A 17,487-nucleotide genomic window follows, 5' to 3' on the forward strand; every position below is an offset into this window, starting at 1 on the left:
TCCTCTTCAAATGTGCTGTCAATGTAAGTGATTTGGACCAAAAGTCATTTTGTGCAAAAATGAATTTAAGAGTTGATGTGAAGCTTATATGAGGCTTCAGCAGTCTGAGTTAGTCATATCAAGTGGATATCTGACACATTTACAGTCTTTTTAGCATCAAATTCCCTCTTTGTGTTTCCTCGGACAGTGTTTCCCTGTTGAGCTGCAGGTGGAAGTATAGTAACAAAAAGAGGAACTTTTGCACTAAAAAGACTGTAACGTTGAAAGATATCTACTTGATTTGACTCATTTGGACGCTGAAGCTTCATATTAGCTTCAGATAAACTTTTAAATATATTTCTGCACAGAAGGAGGTTTGAGGATTTTGGCCTCCATCACTTCCATTATAAGTGCATTTTGAAGTGATCTTCTAATGGTCAGTATGAACTGGAGGAATGATTATGGCAAGAAAAACCTATTTCAGTGTTAATTTGGGCTCCTGACTGTTGTTTTAAGACCCACTTACAAGATTGTGAACCCGTCCATTACAACATCATTCTAACTAGTTGTTTGTTTTAAATTCAGCTCAGTGTTCAAGGATCTTTGGTGCTATTTGTACATTTGTTATCAGACACCTGTTTCATTCTCATACAGCAGATCAGTGACCTGTTTATGTGTATTTAAAGACGTGTCAGACTGCATCTTGCTGTCCAAAGAGGTGACATTTCACAATGAGGCGTGCTGCAGCTTTTCTGGCGTTGCTGCTCTGTCTGTACTGGATGACGGCTCAGGGTGAGAGCGGAGGGGTGACAGAGAATGATATCACTCAGACAGATCTGATCTCACCCAGGTCTGAGATCCTGGGTGTCAAAACAACCAGTGATCAGACTAACATCACCCCTGATATCTGGGCTGAGCTGAAGGAGCTGAGAGACATGGTGATCATGCACAGTATGGAGCTGAGGAAGATCGAGAATCTGGAGCAAGAGAATACAGGTTCATTCACATAGTGCTAAACAGATTCATGCAATGATCACATAGTCATTACTTTTAGGACTAATTTACTGCTTTTATCCCAGCCATACAGGCCAGACTGACAGCCAGTGAAATCAAAAATGCAGGTAGATAATTACATTTTATTAAATGATATATAATTAATTCATGTTTGTGATGTTTTTCCTGTCAAGCTTAAGAGTTAAATGTGATCAAATCTTTAAGGTGTTTACTGAGATTAATATCTAAGATTCAAAATGAACCTTCTGGTAAAAAAAAACTTTAAATGTGTTCACAGTGTTGGAGGCCAGAATGAACGCCGGTGAAAAAGTGGTGGAGGAGCTCAAGACGGAGAACACTGGTAAGTTGCAAAATACACAGCTGCCAGTTTATTAGATACACATACAGGTATTTTGAGGAGCTGGAGCAAGAGAATACAGGTTTATTCACATAGTGCTAAACAGATTCATGCAATGTTCACATATTTGTTGCTTTTAGGACTAATTTACTGCTTTTATCCCAGCCATACAGGCCAGACTGACAGCCAGTGAAATCAAAAATGCAGGTAGATATTTACATTTTATTAAATGATATATAATTAATTCATGTTTGTGATGTTTTTCCTGTCAAGCTTAAGAGTTAAATGTGATCAAATCTTTAAGGTGTTTACTGAGATTAATATCTAAGATTCAAAATGAGCCTTCTGGTAAAAAAACTTAAAATGTGTTCACAGTGTTGGAGGCCAGAATGAACGCCGGTGAAAAAGTGGTGGAGGAGCTGATGAGGGAGAACATCGGTAAGCTGCAAAATATACAGCTGCCATCTTATTAGATACACATACAGGTATTTAATGTTCTAGTTATGTAGTTTACCTCCTCTATAATATAAATGTTAAATGTATTCACAGATTTGGAGGCCAGATTGAGCACCAGTGAGAAAGTGGTGGAGGAGCTCAAGACGGAGAACACTGGTAAGCTGCAAAACACACAGTTACCAGTTTATTAGATACACATACAGGTATTTAATGTTCTAGTTATGTAGTTTACCTCCTCTACAATATAAATGTTAAATGTGTTCACAGATTTGGAGGCCAGATTGAGCACCAGTGAGAAAGTGGTGGAGGAGCTCAAGACAGAGAACACTGGTAAGCTGCAAAACACACAGCTGCCAGTTTATTAGATACACATACAGGTATTTTGAGGAGCTGGAGCAAGAGAATACAGGTTCATTCACATAGTGCTAAACAGATTCATGCAATGTTCACATAGTCATTACTTTTAGGACTAATTTACTGCTTTTATCCCAGCCATACAGGCCAGACTGACAGTCAGTGAAAATGTGGTGGAGGAGCTCAAGACGGAGAACACTGGTAAGCTGCAAAACACACAGCTGCCAGTTTATTAGATACACATACAGGTATTTAATGTTCTAGTTATGTAGTCTACCTCCTCTATAATATAAATGTTAAATGTGTTCACAGATTTGGAGGCCAGATTGAGCACCAGTGAGAAAGTGGTGGAGGAGCTCAAGACGGAGAACACCGGTAAGCTGCAAAACACACAGCTGCCAGTTTACTAGATACACATACAGGTATTTTGAGGAGCTGGAGCAAGAGAATACAGGTTCATTCACATAGTGCTAAACAAATTCATGCAATGTTCACATAGTCATTACTTTTAGGACTAATTTACTACTTTTATCCCAGCCATACAGGCCAGACTGACAACCAGTGAGAAAGTGGTGGAGGAGCTCAAGACGGAGAACACTGGTAAGCTGCAAAACACACAGCTGCCAGTTTATTAGATACACATACAGGTATTTCAAATTCCGGTTATGTAGTTTACCTCCTCTATAATATAAATGTTAAATGTGTTCACAGATTTGGAGGCCAGAATGAGCTCCACTGAGCTCCAGGTGGAGGAGCTCAAGGGAGGGAGTGCAGGTGAGCTGCTTATATCATTATTAAAAAGTCAAAATGTCATATTACGGTAGCAGTGAGAATGGCAAGAGTAAATCGAGGGTCATCCTCTGTGCAGCGGGATGCAGAGTGACATGAATGCAGTTATCAAATGAGATAGAAGTGACATTTTGCACCTGTTACTGACATGAGAGGAAAATATTCTCTCTTTGTGTGTCTTCCACATTCACACAGGTCAACCAAAGGTGGCGTTTTCTGTCGGCCTTACTGACGAGGGATATGTTGGACCCTTCAATACTGCCATCACACTTCAGTTCAGTAAAATTTTCACCAACATCGGCGAGGCTTATGACCCAACTACAGGTACATATACCTCTTTCACCTTCTCACACTGATTTTATTAGAACTATTACACAATCTTATAGATTTATGGTCCAACTTATTTTTTTTGGAATTTCCTTTTCATGCATAACTTTTATTGCATCCCTAGTTGTCCAAGTGTGGAATATCTCTCTTTAAATTGCCTGTCTCTCAAAAGCAATCAAAAGACTGAATTCTTCTTTCCTTGCAGGTATCTTTACAGCCCCAGTCAGAGGAACCTACTACTTCAGATTCAACGGGTGGGAACTACGTGATACATATTTAATAGGTTTTCAACTGAATCACAATGACAAACAAATGACTTTCTCTTATGATCAAGTTGTTAGCAATGGTTATGCCACTGTGTCTAATGCATTTGTTCTTCAACTGGAAAAGGGAGATGAGATCTATCTGGTTCTCAGGTCAGGTTGGAGCGTTCATGATGATTCCAATAATAAAAACACTTTTAGTGGATTCCTACTTTTTACTATGTGAGGTCTGTTGTAAAAACACCCACAGTTGATTGCATGAAGTCTCAACATTACACTATTAAAAATATGAAATCCAAATAATCAATTTGTGTGTGTGTATTTTTGTCTGGTTACATGAACAAGACACAAGATGAAAAAGATCACGACTGACAATATCAAACAACCTCTGCAAAACTTGCCTGAATGCATCCAAACCCAAACAGATCACGCCCTCCCTTTCTTTTCTTCACATGCTGTCCCATTACCTATCTGTGTCCTTTTATGTTTTGTAAACCAATATCATCTCCTGTCGCCTTTGTATTTGTTAGTGTGTCCATATTGTCTATATATGTATGCACTTATCAGTGAATAAAAAAAAACATTCTAGTGTTAATGAATATGAAGAGGATGTCATATGTAATTAAAATCGTTTCAAAAAGCATTTTGAAGAAAAGTACAACTCCTGTAGTAGCGACAATATTCTATGAGTCCATACACAACTGTTTTATGAAGAGAGAACAAAGCAACCTTTTTGTGCTCAAGAGAGATGCATCATGGGTAAACTACAAAAAACATCATTCAAAATAAAAATTGCATATAATGTTAGAAAACATGTTTTTGCACAATGTGATGTGCAAAAGTAATTGGAAAGGAGTCAAAAAGATTTAACAGAAATGTAACATCTGGGGTTGTTAATCAACTAATCTATTTCACTGGAGGATGAATTTAGGGCATTTAGCGACTATAAAAATAGCATTCATCCCACTTTGCATTTTACTATGGAATACAGTCATTTAAAAAATTCATTTTCTGGATCTTTTGATTACTGTTAATGAAAATAGGAAATTGGAGACATCTATGTATCAAAAAGAAACTGACAGAAACACCATTTTACACTCTACAAGTTTCCATCCTGAACGTATGATCAGCAACATCCTATATGGTCAGTTTGTGAGATTGAGAAGAATATGTAGTAAAGAAGAGGATTATCAAACTAAGGCTAAATCCTCTTCAAATGTGCTTTCAATGTAAGTGATTTGGACCAAAAGTCATTTTGTGCAAAAATGAATTTAAGAGTTGATGTGAAGCTTATATGAGGCTTCAGCAGTCTGAGTTAGTCATATCAAGTGGATATCTGACACATTTACAGTCTTTTTAGCATCAAATTCCCTCTTTGTGTTTCCTCGGACAGTGTTTCCCTGTTGAGCTGCAGGTGGAAGTATAGTAACAAAAAGAGGAACTTTTGCACTAAAAAGACTGTAACGTTGAAAGATATCTACTTGATTTGACTCATTTGGACGCTGAAGCTTCATATTAGCTTCAGATAAATTTTTAAATATATTTCTGCACAGAAGGAGGTTTGAAGATTTTGGCCTCCATCACTTCCATTATAAGTGCATTTTGAAGTGATCTTCTAATGGTCAGTATGAACAGGAGGAATGATTACGGCAAGAAAAACCTATTTCAGTGTTAATTTGGGCTCCTGACTGTTGTTTTAAGACACACTTACAAGATTGTGAACCCGTCCATTACAACATCATTCTAACTAGTTGTTTGTTTTAAATTCAGCTCAGTGTTCAAGGATCTTTGGTGCTATTTGTACATTTGTTATCAGACACCTGTTTCATTCTCATACAGCAGATCAGTGACCTGTTTATGTGTATTTAAAGACATGTCAGACTGCATCTTGCTGTCTAAAGAGGTGACATTTCACAATGAGGCCTGCTGCAGCTTTTCTGGCGTTGCTGCTCTGTCTGTACTGGACGACGGCTCAGGGTGAGAGCGGAGGGGTGACAGAGAATGATATCACTCAGACAGATCTGATCTCACCCAGGTCTGAGATCCTAGGTGTCAAAACAACCAGTGATCAGACTAACATCACCCCTGATATCTGGGATGAGCTGAAGGAGCTGAGAGACATGGTGATCATGCACAGTATGGAGCTGAGGAAGATCGAGAAGCTGGAGCAAGAGAATACAGGTTCATTCACATAGTGCTAAACAGATTCATGCAATGTTCACATATTTGTTACTTTTAGGACTAATTTACTGCTTTTATCCCAGCCATACAGGCAAGACTAACAGCCAGTGAAATCAAAAATGCAGGTAGATAATTACATTTTATTAAATGATATATAATTAATTCATGTTTGTGATGTTTTTCCTGTCAAGCTTAAGAGTTAAATGTGATCAAATCTTTAAGGTGTTTACTGAGATTAATATCTAAGATTCAAAACGAACCTTCTGGTAAAAAACTTTTACCAGAAAAGCATTCATCCCACTTTGCATTTTACTATGGAATACAGTCATTTAAAAAATCATTTTCTGGATCTTTTGATTACTGTTAATGAAAATAGAAAATTGGAGACATCTATGTATCAAAAAGAAACTGACAGAAACACCATTTTACACTCTACAAGTTTCCATCCTGAACGTATGATCAGCAACATCCTATATGGTCAGTTTGTGAGATTGAGAAGAATATGTAGTAAAGAAGAGGATTATCAAACTACGGCTAAATCCTCTTCAAATGTGCTGTCAATGTAAGTGATTTGGACCAAAAGTCATTTTGTGCAAAAATGAATTTAAGAGTTGATGTGAAGCTTATATGAGTCTTCATCAGTCTGAGTATATCAAGTGGATATCTGACACATTTACAGTCTTTTTAGCATCAAATTCCCTCTTTGTGTTTCCTCGGACAGTGTTTCCCTGTTGAGCTGCAGGTGGAAGTATAGTAACAAAAAGAGGAACTTTTGCGCTAAAAAGACTGTAACGTTGAAAGATATCTACTTGATTTGACTCATTTGGACGCTGAAGCTTCATATTAGCTTCAGATAAACTTTTAAATATATTTCTGCATGGGATGTTTGAGGATTTTGGCCTCCATCACTTCCATTATAAGTGCATTTTGAAGTGATCTTCTAATGGTCAGTATGAACAGGAGGAATGATTATGGCAAGAAAAACCTATTTCAATGTTAATTTGGGCTCCTGACTGTTGTTTTAAGAAAGACTTACAAGATTGTGAACCCGTCCATTACAACATCATTCTAACTAGTTGTTTGTTTTAAATTCAGCTCAGTGTTCAAGGATCTTTGGTGCTATTTGTACATTTGTTATCAGACACCTGTTTCATTCTCATACAACAGATCAGTGACCTGTTTTACGTGTATATAAAGACGGGAACTCAGCGAGACGTGTCAGACTGCATCTTGCTGTCCAAAGAGGTGACATTTCACAATGAGGCGTGCTGCAGCTTTTCTGGCGTTGCTGCTCTGTCTGTACTGGACGACGGCTCAGGGTGAGAGTGGAGGGGTGACAGAGAATGATATCACTCAGACAGATGTTCGGCCTGAGATCCTGGGTGTCAAAACAACCAGTGATCAGACTAACATCACCCCTGATATCTGGGATGAGCTGAAGGCGCTGAGAGAAATGGTGATCCAACACAGTCTGGAGCTGAGGGACAGCAAGAGCAAGATCGAGAAGCTGGAGCAAGAGAATACAGGTTCATTCACATAGTGCTAAACAGATTCATGCACTTTTCACACATTAGAGATTTTAATGTAATTTCATACTTGCTGTTGGTCGACTGTAAACCTTTCATAATAGTTAACAGAAATGTGTTCACAGATTTGGAGGTCAGATTGAACACCAGTGAAAATGTGGTGGAGGAGCTCAAGACGGAGAACACCGGTAAACTGCAAAACACACAGCTGCCAGTTTATTAGATACACATACAGGTATTTTGAGGAACTGGAGCAAGAGAATACAGGTTCATTCACATAGTGCTAAACAGATTCATGCAATGTTCACATATTTGTTGCTTTTAGGACTAATTTACTGCTTTTATCCCAGCCATACAGGCCAGACTGACAGCCAGTGAAATCAAAAATGCAGGTAGATATTTACATTTTATTAAATGATATATAATTAATTCATGTTTGTGATGTTTTTCCTGTCAAGCTTAAGAGTTAAATGTGATCAAATCTTTAAGGTGTTTACTGAGATTAATATCAAAGATTCAAAATGAACCTTCTGGTAAAAAAACTTTAAATGTGTTCACAGTGTTGGAGGCCAGAATGAACGCCAGTGAAAAAGTGGTGGAGGAGCTGATGAGGGAGAACATCGGTAAGCTGCAAAATATACAGCTGCCATTTTATTAGATACACATACAGGTATTTAATGTTCTAGTTATGTAGTTTACCTCCTCTATAATATAAATGTTAAATGTATTCACAGATTTGGAGGCCAGATTGAGCACCAGTGAGAAAGTGGTGGAGGAGCTCAAGACGGAGAACACTGGTAAGCTGCAAAACACACAGCTGCCAGTTTATTAGATACACATACAGGTATTTAATGTTCTAGTTATGTAGTTTACCTCCTCTATAATATAAATGTTAAATGTGTTCACAGATTTGGAGGCCAGATTGAGCACCAGTGAGAAAGTGGTGGAGGAGCTCAAGACGGAGAACACTGGTAAGCTGCAAAACACACAGCTGCCAGTTTATTAGATACACATACAGGTATTTCAAATTCCGGTTATGTAGTTTACCTCCTCTATAATATAAATGTTAAATGTGTTCACAGATTTGGAGGCCAGAATGAGCTCCACTGAGCTCCAGGTGGAGGAGCTCAAGGGAGGGAGTGCAGGTGAGCTGCTTATATCATTATTAAAAAGTCAAAATGTCATATTACGGTAGCAGTGAGAATGGCAAGAGTAAATCGAGGGTCATCCTCTGTGCAGCAGGATGCAGAGTGACATGAATGCAGTTATCAAATGAGATAGAAGTGACATTTTGCACCTGTTACTGACATGAGAGGAAAATATTCTCTCTTTGTTTGTCTTCCACATTCACACAGGTCAACCAAAGGTGGCGTTTTCTGCGGGCATTGCTAACACAGGAAATATTGGACCCTACGGTGTTTACACCACAATTAAGTTCAATAACATTTACACCAACATCGGCGAGGCTTATAACCCAAATACAGGTACATATACCTCTTTCACCTTCTCACACTGATTTTATTAGAACTATTACACAATCTTATAGATTTATGATCCAACTTATTTTTCTTGGAATTTCCTTTTCATGTATAACTTTTATTGCATCCCTAGTTGTCCAAGTGTGGAATATCTCTCTTTAAATTGCCTGTCTCTCCATTTTTTTTAAATGTTTTTTTCTTTGTTTGTATTTCTTGTTTTCTTAGTAGATTATTTCTGGGTTAGAAGCTCTGATAAAGCTCTTTCAGATAAAGTATGTTATACTGGGATATACATGATGCCATTTTGGTGAAGGGACTTTCTCTTTTACATAGTTTGCACATGTTTTAAAGTATTATGTAGCTATTTTTATTCTGTTGGCAGATTTTTTTATTCTAATGGGTTCTTCTGTGAAAGCTTTGATAGTTCTCACTTGTATTTGGTTTGGTTTGTGTTTTCACTTAATTGACTCCTTGATTAGATTTCTAACACAGTCTAACATACACGTACTTCCCAGAGTTAGACACACACCTACAAAGCCTGACAAAAACAATTAAAAGACTGAATTCCTCCTTTGTTGCAGGTATCTTTACAGCCCCAGTCAGAGGAGCCTACTACTTCAGATTCAGCGGGTGGGACATGCGTGGTTCAAATATAATGGGTATTCAACTGAATCACAATGGCAGGATACTGTTTTACTCTTATAATAGAGCTCCTGGCGGTGGTTATGCCGCTGTGTCTAATGGATGTGTTCTTCAACTGGAAAAGGGAGATGTGATCGAGCTGGTTCTCAGGCCAGATGGGGGTATTTTTGATGATGGCAATGATGAAAACACTTTTAGTGGATTCCTACTTTTTGCTATGTGAGGTCTGTTGTAAAAACCCTCAGTTGATTGCATGAAGTCTCAACATTACACTATTAAAAATATGAAATCCAAATAATCAATTTGTGTGTGTGTATTTTTGTCTGGTTACATGAACAAGACACAGGATGAAAAAGATCTCGACTGACAATATCAAACAACCTCTCTGCAAAACTTGCCTGAATGCATCCAAACCCAAACAGATCACGCCCTCCCTTTCTTTTCTTCACATGCTGTCCCATTACCTATCTGTGTCCTTTTATGTTTTGTAAACCAATATCATCTCCTGTCGCCTTTGTATTTGTTAGTGTGTCCATATTGTCTATATATGTATGCACTTATCAGTGAATAAAAAAAAAACATTCTAGTGTTAATGAATATGAAGAGGATGTCATATGTAATTAAAATCATTTCAAAAAGCATTTTGAAGAAAAGTACAACTCCTGTAGTAGTGACAATATTCTATGAGTCCATACACAACTGTTTTATGAAGAGAGAACAAAGCAACCTTTTTGTGCTCAAGAGAGATGCATCATGGGTAAACTACAAAAAACATCATTCAAAATAAAAATTGCATATAATGTTAGAAAACATGTTTTTGCACAATGTGATGTGCAAAAGTAATTGGAAAGGAGTCAAAAAGATTTAACAGAAATGTAACATCTGGGGTTGTTAATCAACTAATCTATTTCACTGGAGGATGAATTTAGGGCATTTAGCGGCTATAAAAATAGAATTCATCCCACTTTACATTTTACTATGGAATACAGTCATTTAAAAAATCATTTTCTGGATCTTTTGATTACTGTTAATGAAAATAGGAAATTGGAGACATCTATGTATCAAAAAGAAACTGACAGAAACACCATCCTGAACGTATGATCAGCAACATCTTATAAGGTCAGTTTGTGAGATTGAGAAGAATATGTAGTAAAGAAGAGGATTAACAAACTACGGCTAAAGAAATGTCTCAACGTTTTAGACAAAAGGGATATGACCAGTCACTCATTGATCAAACTGTTGAAAAAGCTAACAGTGTGGATAGGGAAGAATTGTTTAATCCTCCCCCTAAAAACACTGAAAATCAAGAATATCTTTTGTGTCTGAATATTGTATGACATCTATGCAAGTCAAACAGATTATAAACAAACACTGGAAAATCCTAGAATGTGACCCAAGTTTGAATCATTTGTCATCCTCTAGACCTCGTTTTTGCTTCAAAAGAGGCAGACATGTCAGAGATATTGTTGTCAGTTCTATGTATAAGGAACCTGCACAAACTAATTGGTTTCCTCAACAAGTGTATGGAAATTATAGATGTGGAAAATGTGCACACTGTTCAACTGGCACGTGCAGAGAGGGGAGGGGGGGTGGTGTCAATATAAGACCCCTGAATTATAATATTTTGGCCCCCGAACAAACGCTATTTCCTCCCCTTGATGCCCCTTTGCCCCTTGATGTCCAAAGTGCCCTTTTGTAAAGCCATATTTAGGGCCTGAGCACCGAAGTATTTCGTGTGTTTGTTTGTTTATTAGGGCCTGAGCCCAAAGGGCGAAGACCCTATTGTTTTTCGTGTGTTTGTTTCTTTCTTATTATTCTTTATTAATACGCCACTTTAACTCTAAATTTGACCCCCTCAACCTGCTCAAAAACTCACCAAATTTGGCACGCACATCAGGTCTGGTGAAAAATTTGATAAAATGTAAAAATTAACCCCCAAAGTCCCAAAATGTGCTCGAGAGCGCCACCTATGTATCTAAAACGGCTGCCACAGCTTGTAGGAATGTCGTAGAGAGATCAAACCAAAACTCAATCATTTGTCTCATCAAGACCTACAAATCATAGGTCTGACACCCCTGACCTAAATCCAACAGGAAGTCCGCAATGTCAATTTCAAAATACGATTTTTTGCCAATTTTGGACCTTGAATAAACGCTATCTCCTCCGAGGATGTTAATGGTATCGGCTTCAAACTTTAATACATGACTTATCACACTGTGTTGAGCAAAAGTTATTAAAAACTTTGTAATAACTCGAACGGTTTAGATTTAGTAAGCCCTGAAAGTTGGAGTGTGACATTACACCTTACAATGTAAACCAATGGGGAGGCAATCTCTGGGCATGGACTTTGTGCCAAACTGGGGCATCTGGCGTCTAAACTATAAGTCCGACCACTATCAAACCTGCATCAATGGATTCGCGACGAAAATTCCTACAAAAAAATGTGATTTTTATGTAGGATTTGGCCAAAGTTATGGGATTTATGAGGATATTTCACAAGAAGATCACTTTGAAATCTTTCCTTCCAACTGAGAGGGAGAGAGAGAGAATGGGAGGGGGGGGATGGGTAAAGTAAACATCTACTGCCTGTGACAGAAGCCCTTGGACTGCACCACACTCCACTTACTTAGTGCTTCTACACATGTGACAGCAGTGTTCAATCCTTACTTTTTTTTCAAGAAGTACATGTGCTCCTAAATTAAAGAAATTAGGAGCATACATATAACTTTAGGAGCACACTGAAAAATGTTCAAGTAACAGTTCTTAAAGAAAACAATTCATTAAAACATATTTACAATTGATCACATACATATTTAAACTGTGTGTGTGTGTGTGTGTGTGTGTGTGTGTGTGTGTGTGTGTGTGTAAATCACAATTTGCTGTTTTTAGGGGTGCTTGATTATGGCAAAAATTATAATCACGATCATTTTTGTTCAATATTGAGATCATGATTATTTAACATGATTACTTTTTGACTGTCATCTTCTCCAATTGCTGTTGTTCATACATGCACATATCTTTCTAACTTGGCTGAGGAGACTATTACACATGTAATCATATATTGTAGTAATGATTAAGAAAAACTATAGCCTATATGAGGGAAAAACTCAGGAAGGCTGGAGTTCCGGAGCTCCGTATTAAAACTGTAATGGACCTGCCATGAGGGTGGAGCAAACTCCATTTCCAAGGATGCTTTGCGATTTTCACACCTCAGCAGGGAACAGTCAACATCGGTCCCTCATTGGCGGAGACGCTCCTGCACAGCGGAGCGTCCTGATGACGCAGCCATGACATCACCACCCCTTTATAAGCAAGCACGCCAAAAATACACGTCCTTCCCATGTCACTGAGCTAGGGGTAACTCCTGTTCCCCTGTGAGTTAGCTTAACTACCTCACGAAAATGTTTTCCCCTCATTGAAGACTCCCCTCGTTGGACGAGACGAGACTTTGCCCGTGTTCACCCGAACACATTCCTGGATCCAAGAGAGACCGCTGCTGCAACCAGCGTCCTCAAATTCCCCCGAGAAAGAAGAAATGAAGTTACTTCGGGATAACATGGACCGGCTCTGCCCTGCGCGTCTTCGCCGAGTCGACTCTGCTGTTCTCTCCGCCACTCCACTCAGAGCCAGCTGCCGTGTTTTCGCCGACCGTGCGAGAACGGCACCGTCTGCCTCCGAGCCAAGAACAAAGTTGGACATTAAGACGGACTACACACACACACACACCCTGCTCGCTTTCTGAAGCGACCAAGTAAGAGGCATAAGTCTGGGCATAGGCAGTGTTAGTTGTGTGTTCTTTTCAGCATCAGTTGCTGTTGTTTAGCATTTAGCTTTTAAGCTTTATTACTATTGTTCTTGTTGTGTGAGTTGACGGACCGCTGAGTCCATTTTTCTCTGCTTTACTCTTAGGGGTATTTTAAGTTTGCTGCCTGTTAGTTGTGTTCACCACGCTAGACTATTTTGTGTTTTTCCCGGTCGGGATTACTGCTACTTTTGTGCCACCGTGAGTGAGAAAGTAAATTGATTTGTCGATCAGAAACCAGACAACGTACGTTACAGACTGCCGTCCGTACGTGCGCTCTCTGCGGACAAAAGCTTCTCTCCCTCTCACGATTGCTTTCCCTCCTCCCTCTCTTGCGACAAACACACACACACACTCACACGCGCGCACAGACACACGCACCGACATCTTTTTACACATCTGATGGTCAGATAACATCGGACAAAGCTTTGCGTTGTCTTTCCTTATCCGTCATCAGACACGTGTGTTTTTCACGGAATTGGGTGAGGGCAAGACGCCGACCACCAGTCACCTTGTTTTTGTCTAGCCAAGACACCGCCATACTTCTGCCATTCGGGTCTCGCGTCACGCACGCACGCGCGCGCACACACACACACAGACACACACACACATATATACATACATACATACACGCATTCCCCTGCAAGTGTCCAACCCTGTGCAAAGCTGTTTGTGTTTTGTTTGGTAGAATTAGATTGAATGATTTATTGAATGAAGCATTTGTTAACTTTGTTAATTTTGCTAAGTTGAATAAATACTGTTATATCTTTAAAGAGAAGTTCTTTTGTCATTATTGTGTGTAACATATTGTGAAAAGTGGCTGATTGAAGGAGTCAGAGCTCGAATTCAACCGGTCTTTGTTCACCCTTGAATGTTGATATCTCAGATATTAACATTCTAGGTGAACTCCCATTTATGAGATTACCTTGTTCGGTTATTAGTCCCGGTTTCCGGGTGGTGCTCCGTATTTTCTAGTTCATATTAATAGTTCTATTAATTGTTATAATTAATCATTATTGATAATTGAAATTATAGCAAATACTCAACTGTGTTCCTCACAGATCCTACAGTTGGTGCCTGAATTATTGATTAAGGTTAACAATATTTTGATTTCATAATCCATAATTGTCTGTGAACAGAGGGGTGGGCTCACAGAGAGACACTGGTTAGTATTGTGTGTCAAAAGACTCTCACACTGATCATCTCCAAACGTTTTCTTGGTTCCCAGAAGCTCAGCTGACTACGCCGCGGCCGATGTGCGCAAGGGCGCGAAGGCCTGTTCAACGCTGCTTGCAGCTTTAATTTCTTATTATTCCCCCACTTCAGACCTAAATTTGCCCCCCTAAACATGCTCAAAAACTCACCAAATTTGGCATGCACATCAAGTCTGGTGAAAAATTTGATAAAATGTAAAAATTAACCCCCAAAGTGCCAAAATATGCTCTCTAGCGCCACCTATGTAACTAAAATGGCTGCCACAGCCCGTAGGAATGTCATAGAGAGATCAAACCAAAACTCAATTATTCGTCTCATCAAGACCTACAAATCATAGGTCTGACACCCCTGACCTAAATCCAACAGGAAGTCCGCAATTAGCCTGTCAATATAAGACCCCCAAATTATAATATTTTGGCCCCCGAACAAACGCTATCTCCTCCGAGAGCGTTAATGGAATCGACTTCAAACTTTGATACATGACTTATGACATTGTGCTGAAAAAAAAGTTGTTAAAAATTTTGTAATAACTTGAACGGTTTAGATTTTATAAGGCCGGAAAGTTGCAGTGCCACATCGGCCTTACAATGTAAAGCAATGGGGAGGCATGAACTTTGTGTCAAACAGAGACTTCTGACGTCTAAACTCTAAGTTTGACCACTTTCAAACCTGTGTCAATGGATTCGCAATGAAATTTCTTACAAGCATAAAGCTGCAAGCAGCGTTAAACGGGCCCGCACGCCTCCTGCACGTCAGGCCGCAACGCAATCGAAGGGCTTCTGTGACGGGCATGTAGATGTCTTCAGACTCGGGCTGTTTTCAGACAGTGCAAGAAGGAGATAAACATCACTTCCTTTGTCCACTATTTTGCCTGCTGCTGGAGCTGCTTCACTGAAATTTCGTAGGGGGCGCTATTCAGCCAGTTTAAGACCATGGGCAAAAGTTCATTGCTGTTTCGTGCTGTGTGTTACAGAATAAATAGAAAACAAAGTTTTATCTGCCTCCCCCTTTTTTTTGCTGATCCTAAAAATGATTTGATCCGTGACTCAAATCCGTGATACGATCTGAACCGTGACTTTTGTGATCCGTTGCACCCCTAGTGTTGACATGTCAGCTTTGTAGACTATATTTTGTATGTCGTACACATAAATAAGAGTGTGTAAGTCATGTATTTAATACACTACACTTTTAGATCTGTGAATGTTTTTAGTGTTCAGTCTTTCAGTGTTCAGCACTGATCTGTTCCTGTATCACATTATAAGCTTTGTGGTACTTTATATATTTCTGTATACTAAGAAAATACACAGGAAACACGTGTAAATCATGTGATATCTTGTCTGTTTTTGATGAGAACATAAATCTATTGTCACAATAGAACAATACTATGAATTTGAATTTCACTTTGTTGTTAAAATTACACATCTGAACCAGTCCATGGCTAAAATGAGCTCTTCTTTGTTTGGAAACAATATGTATATGCTAAATGCATTTAAAGAAGCAGCCTTTACACCACTCGGGTTTTTGTTTTTAAAAGCAAATTGTTTTATTGGCATATAAAATTGCCCCCCACCCCTCCGATTTCATCAGGTGGGGGACAATGATATAGTTTGATGCAGTTTGTTGGTTTTCCTCCTGTCCTCCCCAATTTTTTGAGTCACCAGCCGCCACCGGTGTGGGGGTTGAATGCAGCTAATTTTTGTAGGATACAGTAGAAAGACCTATATACATATATGTATATACAGTACATTATATATAAACTTTGTATGAAGTTTGGTGTTATTATCATTTATTTTACAATAATTATAGGTCTTATATTTATAATTCAGTAGTGGGGATGATCTATGAGGGGAAGGGAAAAAATGGAGTGAGAGTGACAGTTAAGTTATAAAGTGCTGCAGAAAAATAAAATCAAAACTAAAATTTGTAGCTCTGTACTGCAGTTTTTCCTTTATTAGGGCCCAAACACCTAGCAGTTCGCTCACACTCTCCATCCAAATATATGAGTATTTTTCTGTGTCCAGCTGCAGTTACTTATTGTCTCTACACACACATGTCAATCAAACTTTGACCAGGTCATGTGGGTTAAAAGTCTTTACTTTTCTAAAAATAGACTTGATGAAAATTAGGAAATTAATTTGTTTTACACACAAACTCATCAAGAGTTTTCAATTTACTAATTGAAATTCAAGTGAATGGGCCCAAAACTTGCATCATTTTGATGACACAGGTGTGAGCAAGGCAGACATGTCTCACCCTGCAGAAAATTCTCATCCTCACACCATTGAGATTTGATGTCGCCATGACAGAGGAAGTTGCTATAACTTTATTATAAATGCTCCAGTCTGCACCAAACTTTACATATTTGATAAGACTCCTGGCCTGAACACGTACACATGACAATATTCCATCAGTGATGCAAACTGGCTGAATAGCGCCCCCTATGAAATTTCAGTGAAGCAGCCCCAGCAGCAGGCAAAACAGTGGACAAAGGAAGTGATGTTTATCTCCTTCTTGCACTGTCTGAAAACAGCCCGGATCTGAAGACATCTACATGCCCGTCACAGAAGCCCCTTGATTGCGCTGATCTGGATGTGCGCGGAGGTGTGAGGGCCCGTTCATCAATTATTATTATTTTTTATTTATTTATTTAATGATTTTTGTGAAGGCTTGTGTGGCCCTTCAAGAAGAACATTTAACAATTAATAATAATTTAGCTATAAATAAAATGACTGTCATGACCGCTGCTGTTAGTCACATGATGACCCTTCACCTGAGGTCATCCATGACGTGCCCTAACAGTAGTAACTGAGTTGCTGTGGCAACCAGGCACGTTGCAGACAGGCGCTCAGCGGGAGAAATAACAATGATTTGGGACTTCATATCGCTCCAAAAAGAGAGAACTTCAGCTGCCGCTAAGTGAGGTTTGCAGCGGTGTTATGTGCGCGTTGTTTGGTGTATTTTAGTGAAGTGAAGTGAACATGCATGTTTGTTGTACAGCCTGTTCAGTTAGCTGCCAGCTAACCACAGTGTGCTGCTTGAAGGGAAAAAGTATGGGTGCTTTTCATTATGCTATGAATGTAATGTGTTTATTGATTGGTCAGCTGATCTGACGGGGCAGTAAACA

General features: G+C 39.0%; 2 protein-coding genes across 7 annotated transcripts in view; one reads left to right on the forward strand and one right to left on the reverse strand.

Annotated features, from left to right (window-relative positions):
* Nucleotides 1–17,487, reverse strand: part of LOC122993489 (HERV-H LTR-associating protein 1) — a 58,121-nt gene that overhangs the window by 14,083 nt on the left and 26,551 nt on the right. For 3 of the 5 annotated variants that reach the window (XM_044367679.1, XM_044367678.1, XM_044367684.1), the window contains one exon: nucleotides 6,680–7,207. The exons of 1 other annotated variant lie outside the window; for it this stretch is intronic. In XM_044367679.1, coding sequence (XP_044223614.1) covers nucleotides 7,113–7,207 — 95 coding nt within the window. In that variant the 3' untranslated portion in view covers nucleotides 6,680–7,112. Of the gene's footprint in view, nucleotides 1–5,172; nucleotides 5,371–6,679; nucleotides 7,208–17,487 lie in introns of those variants that run through there. One more of the 5 variants, XR_006406395.1, reaches the window with a different exon arrangement.
* LOC122993490 (complement C1q-like protein 2) lies at nucleotides 2,706–10,427 on the forward strand. Of its 2 annotated transcripts, XM_044367685.1 has the most exons (4): nucleotides 2,706–2,787; nucleotides 7,462–8,371; nucleotides 8,582–8,710; nucleotides 9,286–10,427. In XM_044367685.1, exons 2-4 carry the CDS (start codon nucleotides 8,290–8,292, stop codon nucleotides 9,567–9,569), a joined length of 495 nt encoding a protein of 164 aa, XP_044223620.1. In that variant the 5' UTR covers nucleotides 2,706–2,787; nucleotides 7,462–8,289; the 3' UTR covers nucleotides 9,570–10,427. The 2 variants fall into 2 exon arrangements, with proteins under 2 accessions (XP_044223620.1, XP_044223621.1); XM_044367686.1 differs by lacking the exon at nucleotides 2,706–2,787 and having other exon boundaries at nucleotides 7,214–8,371.

Source organism: Thunnus albacares, chromosome 12, assembly GCF_914725855.1.
Source record: "Thunnus albacares chromosome 12, fThuAlb1.1, whole genome shotgun sequence".
Lineage (NCBI taxonomy): Eukaryota > Metazoa > Chordata > Actinopteri > Scombriformes > Scombridae > Thunnus > Thunnus albacares.

Bases quoted from the DNA above. Each gene is read 5' to 3' on its own strand.
- LOC122993490 (XM_044367685.1), top strand. From the start codon at position 8,290: ATGTTAAATGTGTTCACAGATTTGGAGGCCAGAATGAGCTCCACTGAG. The intron at 8,372-8,581 runs GTGAGCTGCTTA...ACATTCACACAG, and splicing joins GCTCAAGGGAGGGAGTGCAG to GTCAACCAAAGGTGGCGTTT. The intron at 8,711-9,285 runs GTACATATACCT...CCTTTGTTGCAG, and splicing joins GGCTTATAACCCAAATACAG to GTATCTTTACAGCCCCAGTC.